Source organism: Cucurbita pepo, chromosome 8 (genome assembly GCF_057944985.1).
Source record: "Cucurbita pepo subsp. pepo isolate OVF chromosome 8, ASM5794498v1, whole genome shotgun sequence".
In the NCBI taxonomy this organism is placed as follows: Eukaryota; Viridiplantae; Streptophyta; class Magnoliopsida; order Cucurbitales; family Cucurbitaceae; genus Cucurbita; species Cucurbita pepo.
In genome coordinates, this window is record NC_141805.1 from 1,783,631 (window position 1) to 1,807,614 (window position 23,984).

The 23,984-nt window shown below is 38.4% G+C and overlaps 3 protein-coding genes and 1 long non-coding RNA gene across 6 annotated transcripts; 2 read left to right on the top strand and 2 right to left on the bottom strand.

The window, feature by feature from the left end:
- Positions 1–1,541: 1,541 nt before the first annotated feature.
- Positions 1,542–10,731, bottom strand: LOC111799933 (protein argonaute 10). 2 transcript variants are annotated; one of them, XM_087125996.1, is made up of 22 exons: positions 10,209–10,731; positions 9,068–9,620; positions 8,671–8,879; positions 7,385–7,534; positions 7,133–7,266; positions 6,941–7,050; positions 6,764–6,870; positions 6,534–6,672; positions 6,336–6,452; positions 5,772–5,879; positions 5,604–5,675; positions 4,742–4,864; positions 4,499–4,658; positions 4,289–4,410; positions 4,050–4,187; positions 3,813–3,955; positions 3,652–3,714; positions 2,580–2,643; positions 2,353–2,488; positions 2,187–2,260; positions 1,986–2,112; positions 1,542–1,904 (listed from the first exon to the last, which is right to left on the bottom strand). In XM_087125996.1, exons 2-22 carry the CDS (start codon positions 9,476–9,478, stop codon positions 1,738–1,740), a joined length of 2,874 nt encoding a protein of 957 aa, XP_086982122.1. In that variant the 5' UTR covers positions 9,479–9,620; positions 10,209–10,731; the 3' UTR covers positions 1,542–1,737. The 2 variants fall into 2 exon arrangements, with proteins under 2 accessions (XP_086982122.1, XP_086982123.1); XM_087125997.1 differs by lacking the exon at positions 10,209–10,731 and adding an exon at positions 9,871–10,082.
- A 4,266-nt stretch (positions 10,732–14,997) lies between these two features.
- Positions 14,998–18,468, top strand: LOC111799934 (ATP sulfurylase 1, chloroplastic). The gene is made up of 5 exons (XM_023683465.2): positions 14,998–15,695; positions 16,490–16,895; positions 16,984–17,244; positions 17,332–17,418; positions 18,053–18,468. Exons 1-5 carry the CDS (start codon positions 15,184–15,186, stop codon positions 18,194–18,196), a joined length of 1,410 nt encoding a protein of 469 aa, XP_023539233.2. The 5' UTR covers positions 14,998–15,183; the 3' UTR covers positions 18,197–18,468.
- A 196-nt stretch (positions 18,469–18,664) lies between these two features.
- Positions 18,665–23,587, bottom strand: LOC147791361 (uncharacterized). The gene is made up of 3 exons (XR_015422078.1): positions 23,462–23,587; positions 19,681–23,356; positions 18,665–19,384 (listed from the first exon to the last, which is right to left on the bottom strand). It is a non-coding gene; the product is annotated as an uncharacterized LOC147791361 (long non-coding RNA).
- On the top strand, positions 19,919–23,550 carry LOC111800049 (uncharacterized). Of its 2 annotated transcripts, none has more exons than XM_087125866.1 (5): positions 19,919–20,054; positions 20,153–20,215; positions 20,294–20,455; positions 20,545–20,736; positions 20,837–23,550. In XM_087125866.1, the coding sequence occupies exons 2-5, from the start codon at positions 20,173–20,175 to the stop codon at positions 23,548–23,550; spliced, it is 3,111 nt and encodes a 1,036-aa protein (XP_086981992.1). In that variant the 5' UTR covers positions 19,919–20,054; positions 20,153–20,172. The 2 variants fall into 2 exon arrangements, with proteins under 2 accessions (XP_086981992.1, XP_086981993.1); XM_087125867.1 differs by having other exon boundaries at positions 20,156–20,215.
- Positions 23,588–23,984: the final 397 nt, after the last annotated feature.

Genomic DNA, 23,984 nt, shown 5'->3' on the forward strand with positions numbered 1-23,984 from the left:
ATCTAATTTGGATCAATTCCTTTCATAATTGAGTTTTGTGATCCTTTTTCTTGTTTCTTTTAGGGTTTAGGGTTTAGGGTTTCGGTTTAGGGTTTAGGGTTTCATGATCTGAGAGAAATTAGGGTTTCATGATCTGAGAGAAATTAGGGTTTCTGATGCCTTGTTCAAAGCTTCTGATCATGGCGGCGGCCTTATCTTTATGCTCTTTCCAGCTACAGCCGATATGGGTATCCTTTAATTTTTCAAGATTTCATTACGCCATATGCATTTTTCTATCTCATAATTGGTTTTTGATTTTTTTTTTTTTTTTTTTTTTTTTTTCTGTAAGATTCTTGGAGTTGCAGTTTGTGTATTTCATGTAGTTTTTTTGGGATTGCTGCCATGAACATTTCTACCCGTGTTTTATTGGTAGCTACCTATTTAAGATTTAATATTCGTGTTCTAACGAATCGGCTTCTTTCTCATGATCAAAATTATATTTTTCAGCTTGTGGGAGATCTTTATTTGGGTATTAATCGGGTTCTCTTCAATATGGCTTCCAACAAATTGATTATACAAACAATTTAAAGAAAGTATTGATATGAACGAAGATATCTTAATCATATAATATGAACTTCCAAAAACATGTACAATAAAAAATGTTAAACTTAAGTTACAACTAATGTCAAGTTAAAGAAGAATCGTGCTCATTTATACTACAACAGATTCAATTTAAGCTTATAAATTTTTAGGTAGATTACAATCTAGATCTACCGTGTTTCATTAATGTATTTTTCCGTATTAAAACTTTTTATTTACTTTTTAGTTATATTTACGTGCTAATTATGATTATAAAATATAAAAATTGCAAATCTTGAAATTTTTATTGGAAGGACAAGAATTTTATTTTGAGTATAAAACCATACATAGAGTAAACTTAGAAAACGGAGTACAAAGAGCATTTATGTTTCCTTCTAACCTATAACTAAGTTTCTTTGCAATTCTATGTAGTTCAAGTTGTATCCTAAGAATCATTTAAATTTAACGTTATCAATCTTACTTGTAGAGTGATTTAAATCTCAAACAACAAATTTTCTTACCTTAAAATATTTGATGAACAAAATAATTTAGATCTTACTTTCCGAAGAGTGATTTCTTATTGTTTTGAAGTTATTGGATTTTTTTAGATCTAAAAATCTTATTTTTTAATAAAATTGTTAGATCCAATTGTCCAGTGTTAAAAAACATTTTGGATGAAACCATCTTAATTTAGGGTTTTAGAATTTAGGGTTTTAGAATTTGTGATTATTCAACCTGATTTCATATCATAAAAAAATATTTTAATTAGTTAATCGATCATATATATTTTTAAATCAATATTAGTTCATCTTTAATTTTTTTTTTTTTGTCAAGAGTATAACGCATTCCGACTGACGATCGTGGGAAGCTTAAAAGACGAGCTCTTTTGCTCGCCCCTCTCCCTATCTTTAAAGGGGCGTAAGCACTGAACTTGATAGGGGATCGGACTGGATAAATTTTTTTCTGTTGTAGACTCGAAATAATTCAACACATTAAGAAGGCATCTATACTGATTCATTATGGAAGAACAGTTCTTTACAAATGTGGGTGAAAAGAGAACCTGTGATCTATGGCTGGTTGTGATCATTCATTTACAAGGGAACTAATGCCAGAGGAAGCCGGACCTTTCCGGTCATCGCTCCGACTACGAGCCTCCCCTTTGCTTGGTGGTTCCGATTTCTAACAGTAAAACATTACTCTCTTCACATTTTCCTTTAGAGCTGGCAAAGGGCGAACCCCGGTCGCACTCTTACCAGAACGACCGCTCGTGCCATTCTCTTGCATCTCTGGTTCCATGTAGAATCGAGCTCGGAATGCTGCTAAATGTGCATAGTATGCTGGAGGGACTGCATCAATGCCAAGACTAGGAACTTCAGTAACACCAAATATGTAACTCGGAACCAATCAAAGAACGAAAACTGGCTTACCGATAGAAACCGAACGCGTACACCTTGCATACGTGTAGCAAAGATTATTGGTTAAGGACTGAATCCCATCTGCTGTAAAATTGTTTTCATCCCAAAGAACATGGTAATGAGCTGGTCGGCTTGTCCCCTACAACAAATCAAAGAACAAGAACATGGTAAACAGTTGGGTGGCATGGCTACAAAGAGACATGAAATCAATACCTGAATTCCAGCATGGCTACAAAGATAGAAATCAAATTCTGTCGGGTGGCATATTTTGGAGTCGACTACGGTGCCTGAAGAACGCGTAAGACGAACGAATATCGGATTAAAAACTCGTCCTGTATCTCTAACAGAACATGTTTGAAACGAGGATTAAGCTGTGTACCAGGTAAAATGTTTCCACTCCTGTCTGTGCTACTTCTGTCTCTATGGTTGTTGGCAAACAGTTGGGTGTGATGTCGTTTTTGTACGACGATGAACGTCACGGGTGGCTGGTAATTCAGTTCTAAAGAAGCACATGCCTATACCAAAAAGAGAACCAGAAAACTTATGATCTGTAATAAGAATGGTTAGGAACAAAAAATGGAGAGGCTGAGTTCATTGGTTCATTACCTTCCTGATTGCATCTAACTCGTAAAGTAATACTTGATAGAATTGTCCTTCACTAACGCCATCCCTGCCAAGATGATAAGCATAAAGTAACTAGTTATGCATCTGTAACAGCCTGAGCCCACCACTAACCGATATTGTCTTCTTTGGGCTTTTCTTTTCGGGCTTCTCTCGAGGTTTTAAAACGCGTTTGCTAGGGAGAGGTTTCCACACTTTATAAGGAATGTTTCATTCCCCTCTCCAACCTATGTGGGATCTTACAATCCACCCCCCTTGGGGCTCAGTGTCTCTGCTAGCACACCGCTTAGTACCTGACTCTAATACTATTTGTAACAGCCCAAGCCCACTACTAACAGATTGTCCTCTTTGAGTTTTCCCTTTCGGACTTCTCCTCAAGGCTTTAAAACACGTCTGCTAGGGAGAGGTTTTCACAACCTTATAAAGAATTCTTTGTTCCCCTCTCCAACCGATGTGGGATCTCATAATCTTTGTTCTCCTCTCCAATCGATGTGGGATCTCATAATCCATCCCCCTTAGAGGCCCAGCATCTCCGCTGGCACACCGTTTGGTGTCTGTGTAAGGGCCCAGATCCACCGCTAGCAGATATTGTCTTCTTTGGGTTTTCCCTTTCGAGCTTCCCCTCAAGACTTTAAAACGCGTTTGCTAGGGGAAGGTTTCCACACCCTTATAAATGGTGGTTTGTTCTCCTCCCCAACCAATGTGGGACATTACAGTCGGGTTCTAATACCATTTGTAACCAACCCCATTTGTAACAGTTCAAGTCCACCGTTAACAAACATTGTCCTCTTTAGGCTTTCCTTTTCAGGCTTCCCCTTAAGGTTTTAAAACACGTCTACTAGGAAGAGGTTTCCACAACCTTATAAGGAATGTTTCGTTCTCCTCGTTCTCCTCTCCAACCGACGTAGGATCTCACACTCAACAAGAAGCTAGCAGAGGGAGTGGAGGTGTCATAGCCATTCTTCATGACAATGACTATGATTCAGTTGCTACAAGTATTGTTTTTTCTCAACATGAAATGTGTTCAATCTGCCTAAAGCAGAAAAAACTGCTTTACCTGTAAAATATTATTCTTAGAGGCTTCTGCCCTGTTGCTTTCCTAAACGAAACCAGAAGATCCCTGTGACAAAACCGGTACGGTATAAACAAACATCGAAACAAAAACTTTACAGTTAATCTGTTTCCATTTCTGAAGAACGGAGTGAGATAAACCGATACCTGATCATGCCCCCGCTGACGGTGCCACGGACAGGATCCTGCCAAGTTTTGTACAAGTCTTGTATAAGTTCTTGTCTATGAGCCTGAGCACATACTAGTCCAGCATACTTTGTCACTTCAGGCCAATCCTGAGATGCTACAACCTGTCATGGATCTAAATGCCATTAGTAACAACAAAGTCAGGAATGTTGAATGAAAACAACTTCAAAATATCAGTAACTTCCTAGGAGACCGTACAGCAGCTATCGAAGGGCTCGAATCTTCGCCATTCTCTGGATGAGTCACGTCTGCTCCAAATATTATAGTCGGTATGTCGCTTACGAGCGGTATCCTGCAGCTGATAGCATCTAGAAGAACAGTGTTTCTACCACCCATCTGAGGTATCAAACAGGAGAAGAACAAGATCAAATAACACTCATGAAGTGGATAAGATTCATAAATTTGTGCTATCACTAAACTGTGGAGCTAAATTGTACCTTGACATTGATCTTCAATGAAACATTAGCAAGATACTGTTTACTAATCTTGAACACATATTTTGTAAGACAGCATTGTGATATTAAACCAAGATCCGTCTCACAGATTCGCTTAAGATCACCTACAAATCCGAATGATATCAAAGAAAAATCTCAGTTTAGAAGGGTCATCTCTGTTTTCGGATCATTTTACGAGTTGTATGAGCTCACCGTAAAGCGATCCGTTACTGTCGGGTAAGATAGCTAATAATAGCTCTAACTCTTTTCCTTTAGTCTTGTTCATGGAAGCATGATAAACATGCTTCAAAGCTTTCTCTACTTGTTCTGGCCTAGCATTGTATATTGGAATAACTGGTTCTGTATTGAATTCCTACGATATGTTATGTTGCAGATCAATAAAATGTGAAACATCTTAATCTTGAAGAACCAAGAAAGAATCAGCCAAAATATTACCATTCCAGACACTTGACACATTTGAGCAAGTTCAGAACAAAATCCACGAGCAACGCTCTCCTGCACGCTCCTAGAGAAGTTGATACACGCCCACCGACTAACCGTCATTCCATTAATCATTTTCTGCATTACGTGAGGAAAAATGTAAGCATGGGTAATATGATATTTGATAAAACCACATTGTGAGATCCCACATCGGTTGAGGAGGAGAACGAAGTACTCTTAGGGTATGGAAACCTCTCCCTAACAAATGCATTTTAAAACCTTGAGAGGAAGCCCAGAAGGGAAAACCTAAAGAGGACAATATTTGCTAGCGGTGGGCTTGGGCTGTTACAAATGGTATCAGAGCTAGACACTGGGTGATGTGCCAGCGAGGAGGCTGAGCCCTGAAGTGGGGTGGACCGTCGAGCCCCAAAGGGGATGGACACGAGGTGTGTGCTAGCAAGGACGTTGGGCCCTGAAGGGGTGGATTGGGGGGTCCCACATTGATTAGAGAAGGGAATGAGTGCCAGCGAGAACGCTGGGGCCTGAAGGGGGGTGGATTGTGAGATCCCACGTCGGTTGGGAGGGAGAACGAAGCACCCATTATAAGGGTGTGGAAACCTCTCCCTACCTTGAGGGAAAGCCCAAAAGAGGACAATATTTGCTAGTGGTGGGATTGGACCGTTACATAGTCTCTACCGATTGATAAAATCCTCGTAAATAGCCCCTACCTCACAAAATGGCGAGAGTTTTATCAAACCATTGGGCCTAATTCTAACATTGAAAGCCATAGGAACTAAATTCTAACCTTTTCAAAACTATATTAAGTTGATGTTCGTATAGAACCGATGAAAAAGTTTATAAAAAAAGAGGCATATACCTTATTCATCATATTCCATTGACCCACTTGAGGCAAGCAATCCTTCTCTTTTCCAGTATCATGGTATTTCAGCTGCATCAGTTCATCAAGAGGTTGATGTCAGCATAAACACGACTTTTTCGTTAACGTAGCAGTGGATAACATGAGATTTGAAGATGTAATGCATACCCATGGAGGAGGAAGAATTCTAGCTTCAACAGAAGTCATCTTTTCACTAACATTTATCCCAAACTCCTTTGCATAAGGATCGTTGTTATAGGCATTATGTTGAACAGTCTATCAAAGTTTGAAGGCCAAGAGAAGAAACTGTGTTATCTAGCAATCATATAAAGAGTCAAGAAAGAATGTGATAAGAAAGTCCACTGCCTAATTGGACATTGAATATCTTGTTCCTTTCAGTGTCCTGGACACTAAGCCCTGAAGGAGGTGGACACTGGGTGGTGTGCCAGCAAGGACACTGATCCCCAAAGTGGATGGACACAGGGTGGTGTGCCAACAAGGACGCTGGGCCCAAAAGGGAGTGAACTGTGAGATCCCACATCAGTTAGAGGAAAGAACGAGTGTCAGCGAGAACGCTAGGCCCAAAGAGGGGTGTGGATTGTGAGGTCTCACATCGGTTGGAGAGGGGAACGAAGCATTCTTTATAAGGATGTGGAAACCTCTCTCTAGCAGATGGGTTTTAAAAACCTTGAGGGGAAGCCCAAAAGGGAAAACCCAAAGAGGACATATTACCTTCAGAATGTCGTTTTCTCGATCCCTCGGTCTTTGACATGTGACTTTCAGAAGTGCAGTTATTTGTTTCTCATTCAATCTCTTTGTATACCTTTGTCCCCCAACAATTTTGCAGGCCTGCAGACACAAAACCATTCAAATAAGGCCGGTCGGCATCAATCTAACAACAATAGCAATGGGGGAAGAATTTTAAGCTACCTCCATTGGTAAATAATTGGCCTTCTTCTGATTTCCTACTTGAAGGCAAGGCAGATGAGCATGTTGGATGGTGAAGCCATACATCTCCTGGAAGTACTCGACAACCGACTTCATGGTCGAGTTGTCGTCAACAGGAAACCTGACCGAGCATTAGCACGCATGGATTAGCCATATAGAGTAAAAGCTTACACTATTGCAAGTGTATCTGCTTGAAGAATTCAAAAGCTTACACTAGCTCTCTTGTAGGCTGTGACGTTAGCCCCGAAATACGATACTTACGCCTTACATTACCCCGGTGCGTTACGTCGACTTTCACCCCTCTAAGAGCCTTTTTGATCTGTTTTATGCTCAAGTTAAAGGACAAGGAAACAGTGAAAAAATGGACGAGATCAGATACAAACAAACACCTTTACACGATCGGAATCAGACAGTGGCCGAGACAAAACATCTTTCCCGAGAAGCTGAGCAACAAACTCGAGGATAGGGAGAGGCTCGATGAATGCAGCTGAAGCCATATCTATTAACATAAGAACATAAACAATAGTAAGAGAAATCACTTAAGTAGAATCTGTAAGCCTTTGTTTTAAGATTCTTTTTACCAATGTTCAGAGACAGTCCCATTTGAGTAGGCCTTATACTCTGGTAAAAACCGCGCCATGATTCTAGGCCATCACCGAGCCGTTGAGGTGACCTGATATCAGGAGAAAAGAAGGATCTTCCTATAGGACAGTACCTACACGAATTCGAAACGCAACGAGCATAACAAAACTACGAAAATTAGCCATGTTTAGCTGATCTTTGTAACTGTAACAAGTTTAACATAACAAATAGAATGATAATAAATTTAGTACCTTTTGGATGATAGCTCTCTCAAGACAATGTCCAGTATTTGAATGGCTTCTTGTGGTGCATTGGCACGCTTACCGGCAAGGAACTGACCCAAATACTGCAAATTTGCCCTTGCAACGAACTTAATGACCACTTTATAATCCCTCTCCCTCCTGAAGTTTACAATTGTATTAGTTGAATGACAAACAAAACATTCTCCATAACTTTCAAAACTTCCTTTCTAACACATTGGATACCTTTCATAATGAACAGATACATGAATTTGACAGTAGACAACGTAAAAGTTTTAGAATTCGAAGAGGGGCGGTGTAATAATCAAAGCCCACCGCTAGTAGATATTGTCCGTTTTGGCCTGTCATGTATCGCCATAAGCCTCATGATTTTAAAACGCGTCTACTAGGGAGAGGTTTCCACACCCTTATAAGGAATGTTTCGTTCTCCTCTCCAACCGATGTGGGACCTCACAATCCACTCCTTGGGAGTCAGCATCTTCACTGGAACACCGTCCGGTGTCTGACTCTGATACCATTTGTAATAACCTAAGCCTAATCTGCCCCTTTGGGGGCCCAGCGTCCTCGTTGGCACACCGTCTGGTACCTGACTCTTATACTATTTGTAACAACCTAAGCCTGACGTCGTCCGGTACCTGACTCTGATACCATTTGTAACAGCCTAAGTCTACCGTTAGTAGATATTGTCCTCTCTGGACTTTCCCTTCTAGGCTTCCCCTCAAGATTTTAAAACATATTTGCTAGGGAGAGATTTCCACACCCTTATAAGAAATGTTTTGTTCCCCTCTCCAACCGATGTGAGATCTCACAATCCACCTCCTTGGGGGACCAACATCCTTGCTGGCACACTGCTCGATGTCTGACTCTGATACCATTTGTAACAGCCCAAGCCTACCGTTAGTAGATATTGTTCTCTCTGAGCTTTTACTTCTGGGCTTCTTCTCAAAATTTTGAAACGGGTCTGCTAGGGAGAGGTTTTCCCACTCTTATAAGGAATGTCTCCTCTCCAACCGATGTGTGATCCTTTGTTCTCCTCTCCAACCGATGTGAGGTCCTTCGTTCCCCTCTCCAACCAAGGTGGGACCCCACATCAGTTGGAGAGAGGAATGAAACATTCGTTATAAGGGTGTGGAAACCTCTTCCTAGTAGACGCATGATAAAACCGTGAGGCTAATAGCAATACGTAACGAGCCAAAGCGGACAATATGTACTAACAATGAACTTGGGCTATTACAAGCAGGTAAAAAACAAAAGCTGTTATGACTGTAAATTCTTACTTGGGACCACTGACTCCATCTTCTTCATCCACAAGCTTGATGTTAAACTCTCTCCATACAAAAGGAAGCTCACCAGCTGTATACAGACTCTTTCTGCCATCATAAGCTGGTAATCTCTTTCCCAGATCAGATTCTCTGTATAATCTCACCAATTCAGCCATAATGCCTCTGTTCACAGTTCTTGAGGCCACTTCTGGAGTGATTGTAACCTGTAAAACCCCATCCCCCAACGGCGGGAAAACAAAACCAAACAAAATCAAGCAGACAAAAAGAACAAATGAAGGCTATTTAAGTTGAGAAAAGGACATCACGAAATGAGAAACTTATTCATTTTCATCTGCAAAAATTTAAACTTGCAGCATAAATTGATTGTCAGATGGAAGGGACCAAAACTTACATCATATTGATTCAAATCTTTGTCGGGTAACTCTGCAAAGAAATGGTTTGCTTTTACTATACACTTTGTCCCAACTTGCCCAAATCCAGGTCGTGGGGCAAAACTCACAGACTTGCTTGAATTGTTTGCACCATTTGGATTTGGATTAGTACGCGCCACTAAAGCTCCGGCGGTAATCTCCGGTGCGTTAGGTTTACGTGCCACCGTGCAGGGCCGAGAATTTGGCATCATAAAGACTTCTCCCTGATCGGATTTCCGACCGCCTCTGCTTCTTCTTCGGGCTCTGTTTTTGGTGTTTTGGTGTTCGAGATTCGGGTGGCCTTTGCCATTTTGGATTGGTTTTTGAGCTTTTTGAACAGAGTTCTGAAAGTGGGGTTTGATTACAAGGTGCTGCTCCGAGCTCTCTGTCATTGCTGGTGGGCTGAGAAATCGACTGGCAATGGCTAAAGAACTTGACAAAGCTTCACGAAATGATGAACATGATGTCTCTTCATAATCACGCTTACTCTGAACTCATTTTTTACCATCTTCTTCACGGATTCAAGACGTCATTCTATTGAGAAGAGAAAAAAAAAAGAACCCAGAAGAGGAAAACTTCATGTCAGCATAAATACGACGAAGAATCCTTCAAAAGAGAAATGAATCATTGTTTCATACGAAAAGTTGAAAACATGTCCAAAACTTTGGCAGTTTCTTCAACGTTTTCAAACATTACTATTCCTTTGTTAAATCAAAACCCAATTTTACAGCCATTGTTTCAGCAAATTTAAACAATCGAATACACAATCAGTAAAAAAAAACACCTCCGACGGCTTGAAAATTCCTAAATGCAAGGATGAGAGTTCAAAAAAGTGAACAAAATTTAGAAACCCAGATCTTGTTTGGGAGTCCATCATCGAAAACAAGGACGAAATCTTCCATTAAGGAAGACAACACAGAAAACCCAGAAAAATAAACTATGCAGGAACACCCAGCTGATACCCAAAGATTCATTGATACCCAAATCAAGAATAAATATAGAAAAGGGTAGCAAAATCACTATCCAGCTGATACCCAAAGATTCAATGCTGCAAAAGTGGCGGCCCCATTGAATAACCACTAAGAAGAAGCAAACCCAGAATTCAAAAAGAAAAGAACTCACCCTAAAAACCAATGCAATCTACAAGCAGTACAATTTCAGAGCTCCAAAACCCCAAACCAGAAAAGGGTCACTGCAGAATAGCTCTATAACTCAGCTAAGAAACAAAAAGAAACGAGAAAAGAGAGGGAAATAGTTAAGAACGTGAAAAAAAAGACGCAATGGAAGAGAGGAAGGGCGTGGAGAAAGCGAGGTGATGATGAAGAATAAGCTTTAAACACGCATGCAATGTGCCTTTTGGTGTATCCTTTATCACCAAAAGGATAAAGAAAAACAAAAAAAGGGAAGACTCTGTTCCTCTTCGTCTCTCTCTGTTTTACAATTCGGTTCTGTTCTGATGGCACGCAGCCTCGGGGACGTACCACACACCATAAATTAAAGGGTACGGAGAGAGAGAGGGAGAGAGGACATTTTCAAAAGCAATCATACACAGAAGAAGAATAATTCGAAGTTGCAATCCTCTCTCCTGCAGGCTACTCTGTTCTTCTCTCTCTCTCTGTTTCTTCTAATCCAATGGTAAAAATTGAATCTTTTTTTTAATTCATGCACCATATGGGTACTAAGTTCTTCATGGAAACAGTATTAAGAGGAATTCAAATGAGCTTGAATAGCCTACACAACTAAAGATGAACAAACACATGGAATAAACAATCAATAATGAAGCCTTTTAGAATTATGATGTGAAAGAAGAGTGAAAAATCCTCATGCCTATAAAAATAGAAACTTTAGTTTTTACTTTATTTCCCTAACTTATGGACCTTAAAAGAAACAAATTATATGCTCCCCTCCTAACCCTCACCAACACCCTCACCAACTCTCCCACTTTTCTTTTATTTCTTCGATTTCAAGTATAATAAATGTGGGATTGAACTTCGGTTAAAGATGAGAACGAAACATTTTTCACGTCATCAATCTAAACTCGATCAACGGCTAGAAAGCAAAATGAGGAAAATGGGTACATCTCTAGCTGATGTGGACGAATGGAACGTCCACGGAAGGAAGGAGTAGTGAGAACGAAACATTTTTTTGCGTCATCAATCTAAGCTCGATCAACCGCTAGAAAACAAACAAAATTAGGAAAATGGGACGTGGAGGAGGAAATCACATCTCTGGCTGATGTGGACGAATGGAACGCCCACGGAAGGAAGGAGTAGTGGTTGTGTATGATGACATCCACGACTTGTAGAGGGGTGAAAAAATGGGACCCAGACGCCACGTGTACCATATTAAGTTATGAGTTTTTCAAGTGCTGATTCAAAGAGCACTCATTAGAATTTGGACGGTTGTGATTGGATGTTGTTACAAGATGAGATGATTACTATAGTTGACTATTGACTTCATTCTGCAAGGCAGGGACACGCAATCATTTGTGTCCACTAGGCCCATAATTTTGCCACGTCATGACTAAACTAAATACCCAATATTTGGGGTTTACCATAATGAAGTATGATTCACTTAAAGAATCTATTTTGAATATAAAAGTGAATCTAAAGTTTTAAATCAAAAGCGAGCGATGTGAGATTACAAACAACATACCGTGACATGAATCAAAATCAAGATTTGAATTCAATTTGAAAGGAATGGATTGAATTGATAGAAATTTGGCAGTAAAGGGAAGTAAAAAGGATGTTACAAATAGAAATTAGAGCCTATGGCCCATCACCCAGTGAGGCATTTGGGTGGATCGAGTATAACTTGATAGAAAAAGAGTGTATGTCAACCGGGCTTGATGCTAATTGAGCTTAAGTATCTATTGCTCGTCGTCTTTGTCATGTCAGGTATAAGTCTAATAATAAGACAATGAAAAAAGTATAAACATCATGGGCTCATCCCATTAATGATTTACACAATACTATTCTAATTCAGCTCAACGTCACTTTGATCTAAGCACTAACTCGAACATGGAAGAATGCATTAGAAACAATATTAGAGCATTTTGTGATCAAACACAAATAGAAGAAGGTAAAAAGTATGGGCAAAGGAATTAAATAAGAATGTGGAGAAAAAGGGTATAATATTCATCCACACATGCCCTCCAATTGTTAGTAATAACAATACTCATAATATCTTCATCCATTTTGAGTTTGAAGAATTAAATAATATAATATAAATAAAAAGTTGTCAATAATTAGGCAATGTGGGTTCCCAAAATAGAGGATAGAACAAAGTGGGAGTACATTGTCCATGTTTCTCTCGTCCATGGATAGATACCAATATTTCAATTTCACTATCATTTTCCGAGCAATCAATTTTCAATCCGAGAAGAATAGAAACCATCTTAAATATTGTTGGGAGAGAATCTCACATAAGGAAATGATCACAGGATTCCTAATGTTCCATTGAGAATGATAAGCTATTGCATCGTCCTTCCATTAGATCAACTACTAAAAATTAATTTTAAATATCACGAATCCAAAATTAAAATCAAAATGGAAGGTTAAGGACAAAAAAAATATTAGTTCGATTTAATTTTTTTTTTTTCTTTTTTTTTTTTTTCATTCCATTTGTTTAATGACATTTATGTCTTTTCACACTCTCTCCGCCTTTTTTAAACTTTGGCCAGTTAGCCATCAAAAGGCACCAAAACACTTTAATCCTTCACCCAAAAAGCAAAACGGTCAGAACTCCAAAAAGAAAAATATAAAAGAAAAGAAAAAAGAGCCCAACAAAAAAGGCAAGGGCATTTTCGTCATTTCCAACCATGGAAAGTCCCATAAAAAAAAATAAAAAAAAATTTCTTTTATTGTCTCGTTATTGGACCCCATTCCACGAATACAAATCCAGAGTTAATGAGTTCATCAAGATTCGAAACCAAACATTATCCCTTTCTTTTTCTTACTTTTACAATTTTATATGAGTTTTTATTTATTTAATTATTTAAATTTACATTATAATAATTATATTAGAAATACTATTTATTTTATGAACCTAAGAAAAGGGAATTATATTATTACCTTAATTTTTAAAAATCTAAACTCATGCTGAAAGTTTCCAAAAATTAAATTCACTGGGCCTTGTTATTCGACTTGGGCTGCTTATTGGGCCATCTCACTTAGTCTATGTATTTGGGCTTGGGGTTGGGCCTCATTTTTTTCATATATAAAAAAAAGGGTATTATTAAAAGAAGAAAGTAATGGCGGCTGCAGGGTGATTGAATCGTAAGGCATGAGGTTCCCAAGTTCCAAAATGTTGGGCCCAATTTAATTTCATAATAAATGTGGAAATTTTGTAATGCATAGATAAGAGAAGAAGAAAATTTAAATTTGGGTTTCTATTTTGTATTAAGGTTGGTGGAGTTTGAATTTGGGCAACAAAACGGGGAAAGTTCAATTGGACAAAATCTAATAAAGATATCATGTTTTAGTGATGGAGGTTTGAATTCAAAGATTATGAACATTCAAGGAACCTGAAGGGGCATCTTTATCTTTCCTATGGACATCATCCAATCAACTCTAGGTTGACTCAAAGAAAAAAGTGACGTAAAAAGCAACATGAAAATGTAAGGTACTTTAATATTTCAAAAAAAAAAAAGTTATTATATTAGCAAATAATTCATACCGAAAATAACTATTCTAATATTTCAACCAACCATTGTTTTAACAATTTTTTTTAGAAATGTCTACTTACTCTAACAAACTTAAGTTGAAATAAAAATTACGAATTAATCGTGAAAAATAAGTACATGTGATATGAACCAAGATATCAATCATACCAGATAAATTTTAAGGAAGATGTGAAAAAATATTGTTCAAATTATCACAATAGGTTGCAATTCATGTCGCACTAAAGAAGAATAAGGTTCATTCATTTTTAGATGGTTACAAATTTTGGGTGGGTGGATTGTAATTTAGAGTTGTTTCTTTAATATATTGTAAGACTTATTTACATACCTACCCGCTAATTATGATGCACGGTGACTAATTATAGTCACGAAAATATGAAAGTTACTAACTCTTAGAATGCTTACCAAAAGGTTGAGAGTTTTCATTTAGAGGCTATATAAAACATGTATGTTATATATGTAAAGGGATTTGGAAAGTGTAGTAAAATGAGTATTTGTGCTTTCCTTTATCGAACGAACGGCCAACTGTTCTTACATTTCCTTTCCAATTCTATGTAATTTATAATTCATTCAAGCTAGACATGATCGATCTTGTTTGTGGAGTGATTCGAATCTCAAACAGGTTTCCTTACCTTGAGATATTCGATCAACAAGATACTATGAATCTTACTTCCTTGTAGTGATTCCTTATCATTTGGTATCATAGCTCTCCTTTGGGTTGATTCTTTATCAACATGGAACAAAATTAGACCAATACAAAAGATTGAGCAACAAAACAAAGAAGATAAGAAATTGGGTCAAATTTCTTACCCTCGATCTTGACAAGAGGTCGTGGCTAAGGTCGGCCTCATTAGGGGCAGTCCTTTTTTGACTTAGATAAGAACCCTAAAAAGTCGGAAGTATGCAATTCTCCATACGAACTATTCTTCTTCTCCTATAATTCTTAGTGTTAACTGCATATGTGGCCAGGTGATCTTATTTTGCAGGTCATGTTTTTGCTCTTAAACAAAATTAAATCCTAAGAAAAATAGAGAAATTATGTATTTTTAGCACTAATTTTTCCGCCGGAAAAATACAATCATTAACGGGTAGTAAGAATTTAAAATCTCCAACGAAGAGCAACTTGGAGCATCAAAATGGGAAGAAACAAAAAGAATGGGAGGAAGAAAAAGATGTCCAGGTTCATCCTCCCAACCAAAAATAATTATTCAATGAAAGAATCTTCATTATATATTTCTATCCCATCCCACTATCTCTAAAAAGTTGCAAAATCCCCCGCTCCGATTCCCCTTTTTGTTCCATCTTCTCTCTCACTTTTTCCACCATCGGATTAATCTCTTCCCATTTCGTCTTCTTCCCTAATTTCAGGTTAATCTGTCCTTAATCTCGCTTTTGAAGCCTTGGTCTCCATCCGAGATGGCGTCCACGGCGACTCGATTCATCAAAGCCCCATCTCCATTTCATTCTATTCAGAGAACTTCCTACACCCACTTGGGCGCTCCGATCAAAATCTCCCTTCCTGCTGGGAGCTTCAAGGCCAAGAAGGCCAATCTCCGGCTCCGGGTTTCCGCCGGTTTGATCGAACCAGACGGCGGAAGGCTGGTGGAGCTTCTGGTTGAGGAGCCTCTGAGGGGTTTGAAGAAGAAGGAGGCCTTATCCTTGCCGAGGATCTCCCTTTCGAGCATAGATATTCAATGGGTTCATGTCCTCAGCGAAGGATGGGCCAGTCCTCTTACCGGATTCATGAGAGAATCCGAGTTCCTCCAAACGCTTCATTTCAATTCGCTCAGGCTTCCAGATGGGTCTGTGGCGAACATGTCAGTGCCCATTGTCTTGGCCATTGACGATGCCCAAAAGCACCACATCGGCGACTCCACCAGTGTGGCTCTCTTTGACGTCAACAACAACCCCATCGCTATTATGAAGGAGTAAGATTTTCTCTCACTTTTCTGTTGCTTTTCATTTCTCAAGTTTGTGGTTCTGATTGGGACATGATGAATCTATCTCTACGCTATGATCTGGTGAAGCCATTGTGTGGCTTTGTTCTTGACGAACCTATCTCTATTCCATGTATTGTTCGAGGAATTCATAATTTTATTTCTTTTCTCTTCTGTTTCTGTCTGCAAAAGAAAATAGTATATCCATGTATTCCATGTATTGTTCTAGGAATTCATAATTTTATTTCTTATCTCTATTCCATGTATTGTTCGAGGAATTCATAATTTTATTTCTTTTCTCTTCTGTTTCTGTCTGCAAAAGAAAATAGTATATCCATAAAGTTTCTTGCTTTTTTCCTCTCGGTTTCTAGTTCCCTAGGAGGTCAGTAGTGTAGCTTGTTGAGCGAGATCTCCTAACAGAGACAGCCTAGTTGAGAGTTAAGACACCTCTTAATTCATGCCTATGAGAAAATAGTAAGTGCTAGTCTAGAATATCTTTATGTCGTAGAAAATCCAAAACTTGGATGATTCATCTTGCATGGGCTCCAATTGTGATTTATCTCTGTTTGGATTGGATTGGATTGGATTTCACATCTTTTGTCTATTTGGGATCATATCAATAATGGCATGGTGAAGATTTTGACAAACGTTCACTTTCCTGGAGGCCTGATTGTTATAATCCATTGACAAGATGCATGCTAATTCTAATAGTAGCAGTTACTTGCCTGCTGAAATCATTTCATACCATCTAATTAGTCTTCTCATTTCCTTGTTGGATGTATCAGTATTGAGATCTACAAGCACCCAAAAGAAGAAAGGATAGCAAGAACCTGGGGCACCACTGCTCCCGGGCTCCCTTACGTTGATCAAGCCATAACCAATGCTGGTAACTGGCTGATAGGAGGTGACTTAGAGGTTATAGAACCAATCAAGTACCATGATGGGCTTGACCGTTTCCGACAGTCACCTGCAGAACTACGGGAGGAATTTACCCGGCGAAATGCAGATGCAGTTTTTGCATTCCAACTTCGAAATCCAGTACATAATGGGCATGCATTACTAATGACGGATACCCGCCGTCGACTGCTTGAAATGGGGTACAAGAACCCCGTTTTGTTGCTTCATCCTTTGGGTGGCTACACCAAGGCAGATGATGTTCCACTAGGTTGGCGAATGAAGCAACATGAGAAGGTGCCTAATTTTGAACCATCTTTCCTACTCTATTTATTGATTGTCCATGGAAAGTTCTAAATTTTTTGATCTGCACTAATTCTACCAGGTCCTTGAGGATGGTGTTCTTGATCCAGAGACAACGGTCGTCTCCATATTTCCATCTCCTATGCACTATGCAGGGCCAACTGAGGTGCAGTGGCATGCAAAGGCAAGAATCAATGCAGGAGCCAACTTTTACATTGTTGGACGCGACCCAGCTGGAATGGGTCATCCTACTAAGAAGAGGGATTTATATGATGCTGACCATGGGAAGAAAGTCTTGAGCATGGCACCTGGACTAGAGCGGCTGAACATCCTTCCCTTCAGAGTAAGTCTATATAGAATGCTCTGGACCAAACTTGGTAGATTATCACTTAAGTCGAAGAGCCGCTCATCTATTTTATTGCACTTTCAGGTTGCTGCTTATGATAAAACTCAGGGCAAAATGGCTTTCTTCGACCCCTCTAGAGCTCAGGATTTCCTATTCATATCCGGCACCAAGGTAATTGCCTGCTTTCATCATAATTCTAATCATTGTCTTCTACCTTTATTTATAGTATATAGTGGAGTGTGGAGTGTGGAGTGTGGAGTGAGAGATTCAAATCTCTAACCTTTTAACCTTTTAATCCAGAGTGTATGCTAAACTAATTGAGCTATGCTCGTTCACCTGTGTTGAGGATTATTGGGAGTGAGTCCCACATTGGTATAGTGGAAGTTCATGGGTTTATAAGTAAGGAATACCATCTCCATTGGTATGAGGCCTTTTGGGGAAGCCCAAAGCAAAGCCATGAGAGCTTATGCTCAAAGTGGACAATATCATACTGTTGTGGAGAGTCGTGATTTCTAACAACATGAATTTAATCTCAAACATCAACTATCCAATTAAATCGATAAAACATTAATATGGCGTCACGGGAAAGATGGGTGCGGTTGGCAAGGCACCATATACAAGTGACATGACTGTCACCTTGGTTTTCATACATGGCAACCATTGAGTATATTAATGTGTGCCATGTCAGCTCCCACATGGCGCCATATTAGTTGCCAGTTGACTGGAGAATTAACAGTGAGGACTAAATATATATGTTAGCACCATTGGTTGTATAATGAAAAAACATATTACTTGGATGATGCAGATGAGAACACTAGCGAAGAACAAAGAGAATCCACCAGAAGGGTTTATGTGCCCAGGTGGATGGAAGGTGTTAGTTGAATATTATGACAGTTTGGTACCTGCAAGCAGTGGCAGACTGGCTGAACCTGAAGCTGTTCTGGCATAGCCTGCTGTATCAGAAAAAAGTATATTAGCAATTTGAACATATGAATAAGACCAAGAGATGGATGGAACTGAAGCAAAACATAATTTGCCTCTCTTTGTAAATTATAGATGCCCTCATCGCATCTTTGGATTTGGTACAAGACTCTGCAGCTTGTGTACTAGTGTTCTTTATGTTGAGTTCTATGAAGGAGATGGGCTTGATTATGGATTTGATTTTCAGGTTAAACAACTTTCACTATATTATGCTAATAGAATCCCGTCGCGAGTTTTATAGATGATGGTATTGTTTCGAATCCCCACAGAGTAGTGATAGAGACAAGTGAGCATTGTTACTGATGTACCAATGGAAATCAATAGATGGGATGTTTAAGGTTGGATTTTAATTCCCATATAGCTATTGCAAATTATTTTGTTAAAAAAAAAAAATAATAAATAAATAAATAAAAATAAAAAATCAGTCGTAGGTTCTTAATTTTGTTCCCAGATATTTTTTTGGTTCCAGAACTTAGCCTATAAATACTACTTTAACCTATGATCCACCCATAAGCTTATTTGTTTTTTTACATGTGTTTTAAAATGTTTTGAAATCTAATAGAATTATTTTTGTTTTTGAAATTTAATTAAAAATTGTAATGTGTTCATAAGAAAAATGAAAATAGACAGGATGAGTAAACAAACAGATTTTGTTTTTAAAATTAAAAAAGAAGAGAAGTAAATTTATTAAAGCCAAAAAACATAAAATAATTACAAAAGTTGCCGATGGTATGTCATTAACAAATAAATTATTAAAGGTAAATTTTGATGGATCAAATAATTTTCTAACTATTTTATTTTTTGTAATCATTAAATCATCAACAATAATTAATCAAATTTGAAGTTCGAAAACTACACTGTAACAGAAACAAATAGGCAGATGTACGGTCCCAATGCGTATATTCATTTCCTTCATCAATTGTTTGCCGGAAAAGCGATTAGTGGGTTTCCCCCACCATTATCTTTTGATTTTGTTAATGAGGAAAAAGCAGAACAGCCCAATTATTTAACTCTTAAAGGTGCAATAGACAGGTAGAGAACTTACATACCAAATTACTGATATGATGAACTCGTCCTCCCAAATAATGGAGTTCAGCCACCTTGCATCAACCACCAACAAGATTAAAGCTCAAGAAATGTTGATCAATCGGCCCACCTGTTCGAAAAGAAAAAAAAAATTCCAACCGAGAATGATTATATCAGTTAAGCTCTAACTTTAATCAAAGGGACTCATAACTTATTAGTTTGTAATCAAGACTATCTATCTCTAAACAATTTTGAGGAGTGCAGTTCATCTACAGATGTCATCACAGAATGATGACAATGCAATAATATAGCAATTGCAAGTCTAGTTAGCCGACCCATTCCCTTTAAAAATAGTGAAAATGATGAAAAGTACATATGGGGGGGATTGAATTTGTTAATGAAAAACACAGCAAGAAGGCGCTTTACCCCAGAAATGGCAGCTCCAGTGATGTCCAGTTTGGATGTACCCCTGCTTTAAGGTTACCACTACAACAGCCTTTTCCAACAAATACTGAAAACAGTCTAGAAATTTTAGTTGCAAAAGCACAATCATAACGACAGATCATTAGCGCTCATTTGAGTGGAAGATTGTCAAACTTTATGTACTAAACAAAATCTTGAAAGCTATAAAGCTGAACCAGTGTCAGAGAGGAATGAGAGGTTGAAAGAGTTCGGCTGACAGATTACTCATTTAGAGCTTATGTTCTAAGCAATATTTCTGAAATTGTTTAATCTTGTGTCAACAACCTAGCTGTCTACAACAGATCAAGCTGTCAAATATCATCATGATCATCACAATGGTAAGGAAGTTTGAAGTATAGAAGCCCCCTTTAATTCCGATTTTATTCAGCTTGTCAGTTATAGAATTGTGAGTGTTGTGTATTAAACCCCTTAATAGCAGGATTTGTTGAGTTGAATATGGGAAATGAGATGGGAAACAATAACACATCTGAATTTAGAGGTAATTTTGAAGTCTGAATAGCCTCGGTAAGACTAGTTTACGACATGTATAATCGTGTTTTCTGTTCTATTGATGCAGAGGAAGAACAGGCAAGAACTGAAGGTCCAGAAAAATCTTTACTGGAAGGTGGGGCCAACGAAGTCAAAGCGGATGAAGTTGCAGACTTCAGCCAAAAAGAGGCTAGGCCAGGTTCTGATGGTGCAGATAAACTAAATGGAAATCACCATGTCATAGAGAAAGGTCTGCACAGAATTTTAACATCTCTGTTATAGATAAATTCAAGTATTCTAGAGTCTTATCCAACCTACTGTCCCTATATATTTATGCAGAGGAAGAAAAAAATAAAGAATGTAATACGGCAGAGTTTCATGTGGTTTCTGAAAAGCTACCAGACAGAACTAAAGAGGACAATGAAGTCCAGGCCAACTCTAAAGAGGATAAAACAGAGGAGTTTGATTCGGAAGAGAATAGATCGGATGGAAATGAGCATGAGCATGAAAAGCAGGCTTCAAATCAGGAAGGTCAGCAGAAGTTCCCTTACTTCTGTAATTTAATTGTATGTAGTACTAGTAAACTTCATAGCATCTAATCAATCGTTTTGTCTGCTCCAAATTGAAACAGAGGAAGAAGGGGAGGGAGTTTCCAATTTGAACACAACAATACTAGCATTAGATGAGCCGAAACCTGAAAAGACTTCAGATTTCAAAAGTACTCAGCATGAATTGCTCAACATTAAAGCCGAATCTTTCATAGAAGATAGCAACAAGTTTCCAGAAGAATGCAAGGATGCTTTGGGATTGAGTTTGAACAACATTTACCATTCAGCAGAATGTGCCATGGCAGATTCAGAAGAAACCACCAATATGGATCGAGTTCTTGGTATTGACCGAGATATTGATAAGGAAAATGGAGTGAGGGGAAAAGGTTCAAACTTCGGCATGATAACACAGGCATCAGAAGATCCAAAATCTGAAAAGATTTCTGATTTTGATGCTGATCAAGTTATTGATACTGATCGAGATGCAGATAAGGAAGATGATAGAGAGAGGGGCAAAGGTTCCAACTTAGATCCAAAATCTGAAAAAGCAACAGATTTTGATGTTGATCAAGTTCTTGATACTGATCGAGATACAGAAAAGGAAGGTGATATTGAGAGGGTCAAGGGTTCAAACTGCCATACGATGACACAAGCATCAGAAGACCCAAAATCTGAAAAGTTTTCAGATTTTGTTGCTGAGCAAGTTATTGATAATGATCAAGAAAAAGGTGATATTGAGAGGATCAAAGGTTCAAACTGCAATACGATGACACAAGCATCAGAAGACCCAAAATCTGAAAACGTTTCAGATTTTGTTGCTGATCAAGTAATTGATAATGATCAAGAAAAAGGTGATATTGAGAGGATCAAAGGTTCAAACTGCAATACGATGACACAAGCATCAGAAGACTCACAATCTGAAAATTTTTCAGATTTTGTTGCTGATCAAGTTATTGATAATGATCAAGAAAAACACAATGAAAATGATGGAGCAAGAGGAAAAGATTCCAACTTTGACACGATAAAACAAGCACCAGAAGATCCAAAATCTGAAACGACTTCAAATTTTGATGCTGATCAAGTTATTGATACTAATCAAGATACTGATAAGGAAGTTGATGGACTGAAGGAAAAAGTTTCCAACTTCGACATGATAGCACAAGCATTAGAAGATCCAAAATTAAGAAAGACCTCAGATTTCGATGCTGATCAAGTTATTGATACTCATCGAGATACAGATGAGGAGAATGGTGCAGAGAGGGGAGAAGGCTACCATGTCAAGACGTTACATGTATTGGACGATCCAAAATCTGAAAAGAATTCAGATCTTAAGTCTATTCATCATGAATTGCCTGAAACCAAGGCAGAATCGTTGGCGGGATCAAGTGCTGATGGATCCTCACAAGAAATCAAGTACTGTTTCGGCTCTAGTTTGGAACATACTGAGGAGAATGATCACTTCATGTGCACAGAAAAATTATCTAACGTGGATTCTTTCGGCGCAGAGGCAGAGACAGATATGGAGAAGAAGAACTGTGATATAATAGAGCCAAGGTCATGCCATGAAAATACAATGCCAGCAACTACAATTGTCGATACTAAAGATGAAGAAACTGCGATAGATTTGATCGGTCATAATACTTCATGTTCACAACCAGAAGAGAGTCTGGTGATAGAATTACGGAAGTCATGCATGCAAGTTCCCAAGGTTGAAAACAGATGCACAGTTTTGAAAGAAGAAACCCAATTAAGAGAAGAACAGGGAACTGAAACAATCGTTCAAGACAATCTTCCAACTCAATCTAAGATTTCAAATGAGGTCCAAGAGGAATTTAACACGATTAGGTCGCACTCCGAGGAAAATGCAGCTTCTGAATCTGTTGTCAGAAACCAGAACGAGACTCCTGGAGAAGATTGCGAGGATTCAGATGAAGAATATCTGGAAATTTCTGAACAAGTTATGGAAGTTTTAAATTCATCTATTGGAGATTACAAGCATAAGAATGAGGGGATGGGAGAGACAACGGAAATTTCAACAAACGTTGGACATGAAGGGGAAAGACGAGAACCAGAGGAAAACTTATTTGAACCTCTTTTAGGGCTTCAACCTCAAAGCCATCAAAAGGAAGCTTCGATCACATTTCAAACTGGAGAAAGTACAGATGAATCAATCTCAACACTGAGGCAAATAACCGAAAAAGCATCTGAAAAATCCAAGAAAAAATCCTCAGACTCTCCACATTATATACAAACAGCTTCAGCAACATTCACAGAAACTAAACCATCGACAAATCCGATCGACGAACAGAATGTAACAACACTTCCGCTCTCAACATTCAGAGAGGAAAATCAAGAATCTCCAGGAAGAACAAGCAACGAATCAAATTCCGACAATTCAGTCGCTCATATCGAAATGCGTAAATCGCCTAGCTTCAATATAGATATCCAAAGCGAAGGAAAGGCAGTAGAAACAGAGAAAATTCCATTGTTATACCAGATCAAGACAATCGAAGACTTACAAAATCTGCAGGAGATTAGCTTCCCAAATCCAACGGAGAAGCGAGTTGTAAAGTTAGGAAGAAGCGAATCAGAGAAATCGAGACCTTCATTCCCAGGATTCGCAAAAGAAAAAGAAGAATCGGAGATGGAATCCACCGCAATCAATCAACATAAATTAGGCGCCACAAAAAACGCAGACAAAGACTTACCACCGCCATCGCCGATTCGAAAAGGGAAGCGCAGAAGCAAATCCCTAATCTTCGGAACCTGCATCTGCTGTGCTACTGCAATCAATTGATCGGATTTTCTCTCGAATTCAAATTTCTGAGTGGTTTTCACCGGTTTTCTTCCCTTCCTGCTACGGTTCTACAAGTTTGTTCGCACCGTCCGTACACTTCTCTTCCCGCCAAATTTACAGGTCATCATCTCATCTTGTGGTTTAAATTTGCATTTAATTCTTTTTCTTATTTGGATTTGTTGTGAATGCAATACATAATTTATTTAATATAATGTTTTATTTAATTAAATTATAGCCAAATATAGTTTAGAATAAACATTATTTAATGAAATTAATAAATCAATACGTGGAGGAGAAGGTGATAAAAATAAATCAAATAAATTTAATTCTCAACAACACGCCTCTTGAAGCTGATTGGATTGGATATTTGGATGGTCCAACAAGGCATGGTCAAAGTCAATATTCACCAAATACCCTTTTAATATTTATTATGA

Coding starts and splice junctions, on each gene's coding strand:
- LOC111799933 (XM_087125996.1), bottom strand. CDS start 9,478: ATGACAGAGAGCTCGGAGCAGCACCTTGTAATCAAACCCCACTTTCAG. Junction 8,880..9,067: donor AAGATTTGAATCAATATGAT/GTAAGTTTTGGT, acceptor GGGGTTTTACAG/GTTACAATCACTCCAGAAGT. Junction 4,659..4,741: donor TGTGTCAAGTGTCTGGAATG/GTAATATTTTGG, acceptor AACATATCGTAG/GAATTCAATACAGAACCAGT.
- LOC111799934 (XM_023683465.2), top strand. CDS start 15,184: ATGGCGTCCACGGCGACTCGATTCATCAAAGCCCCATCTCCATTTCAT. Junction 17,245..17,331: donor TGAACATCCTTCCCTTCAGA/GTAAGTCTATAT, acceptor TTGCACTTTCAG/GTTGCTGCTTATGATAAAAC. Junction 17,419..18,052: donor TATTCATATCCGGCACCAAG/GTAATTGCCTGC, acceptor TGGATGATGCAG/ATGAGAACACTAGCGAAGAA.
- LOC111800049 (XM_087125866.1), top strand. CDS start 20,173: ATGGGAAATGAGATGGGAAACAATAACACATCTGAATTTAGAG. Junction 20,456..20,544: donor TCACCATGTCATAGAGAAAG/GTCTGCACAGAA, acceptor ATATTTATGCAG/AGGAAGAAAAAAATAAAGAA. Junction 20,737..20,836: donor GCAGGCTTCAAATCAGGAAG/GTCAGCAGAAGT, acceptor AAATTGAAACAG/AGGAAGAAGGGGAGGGAGTT.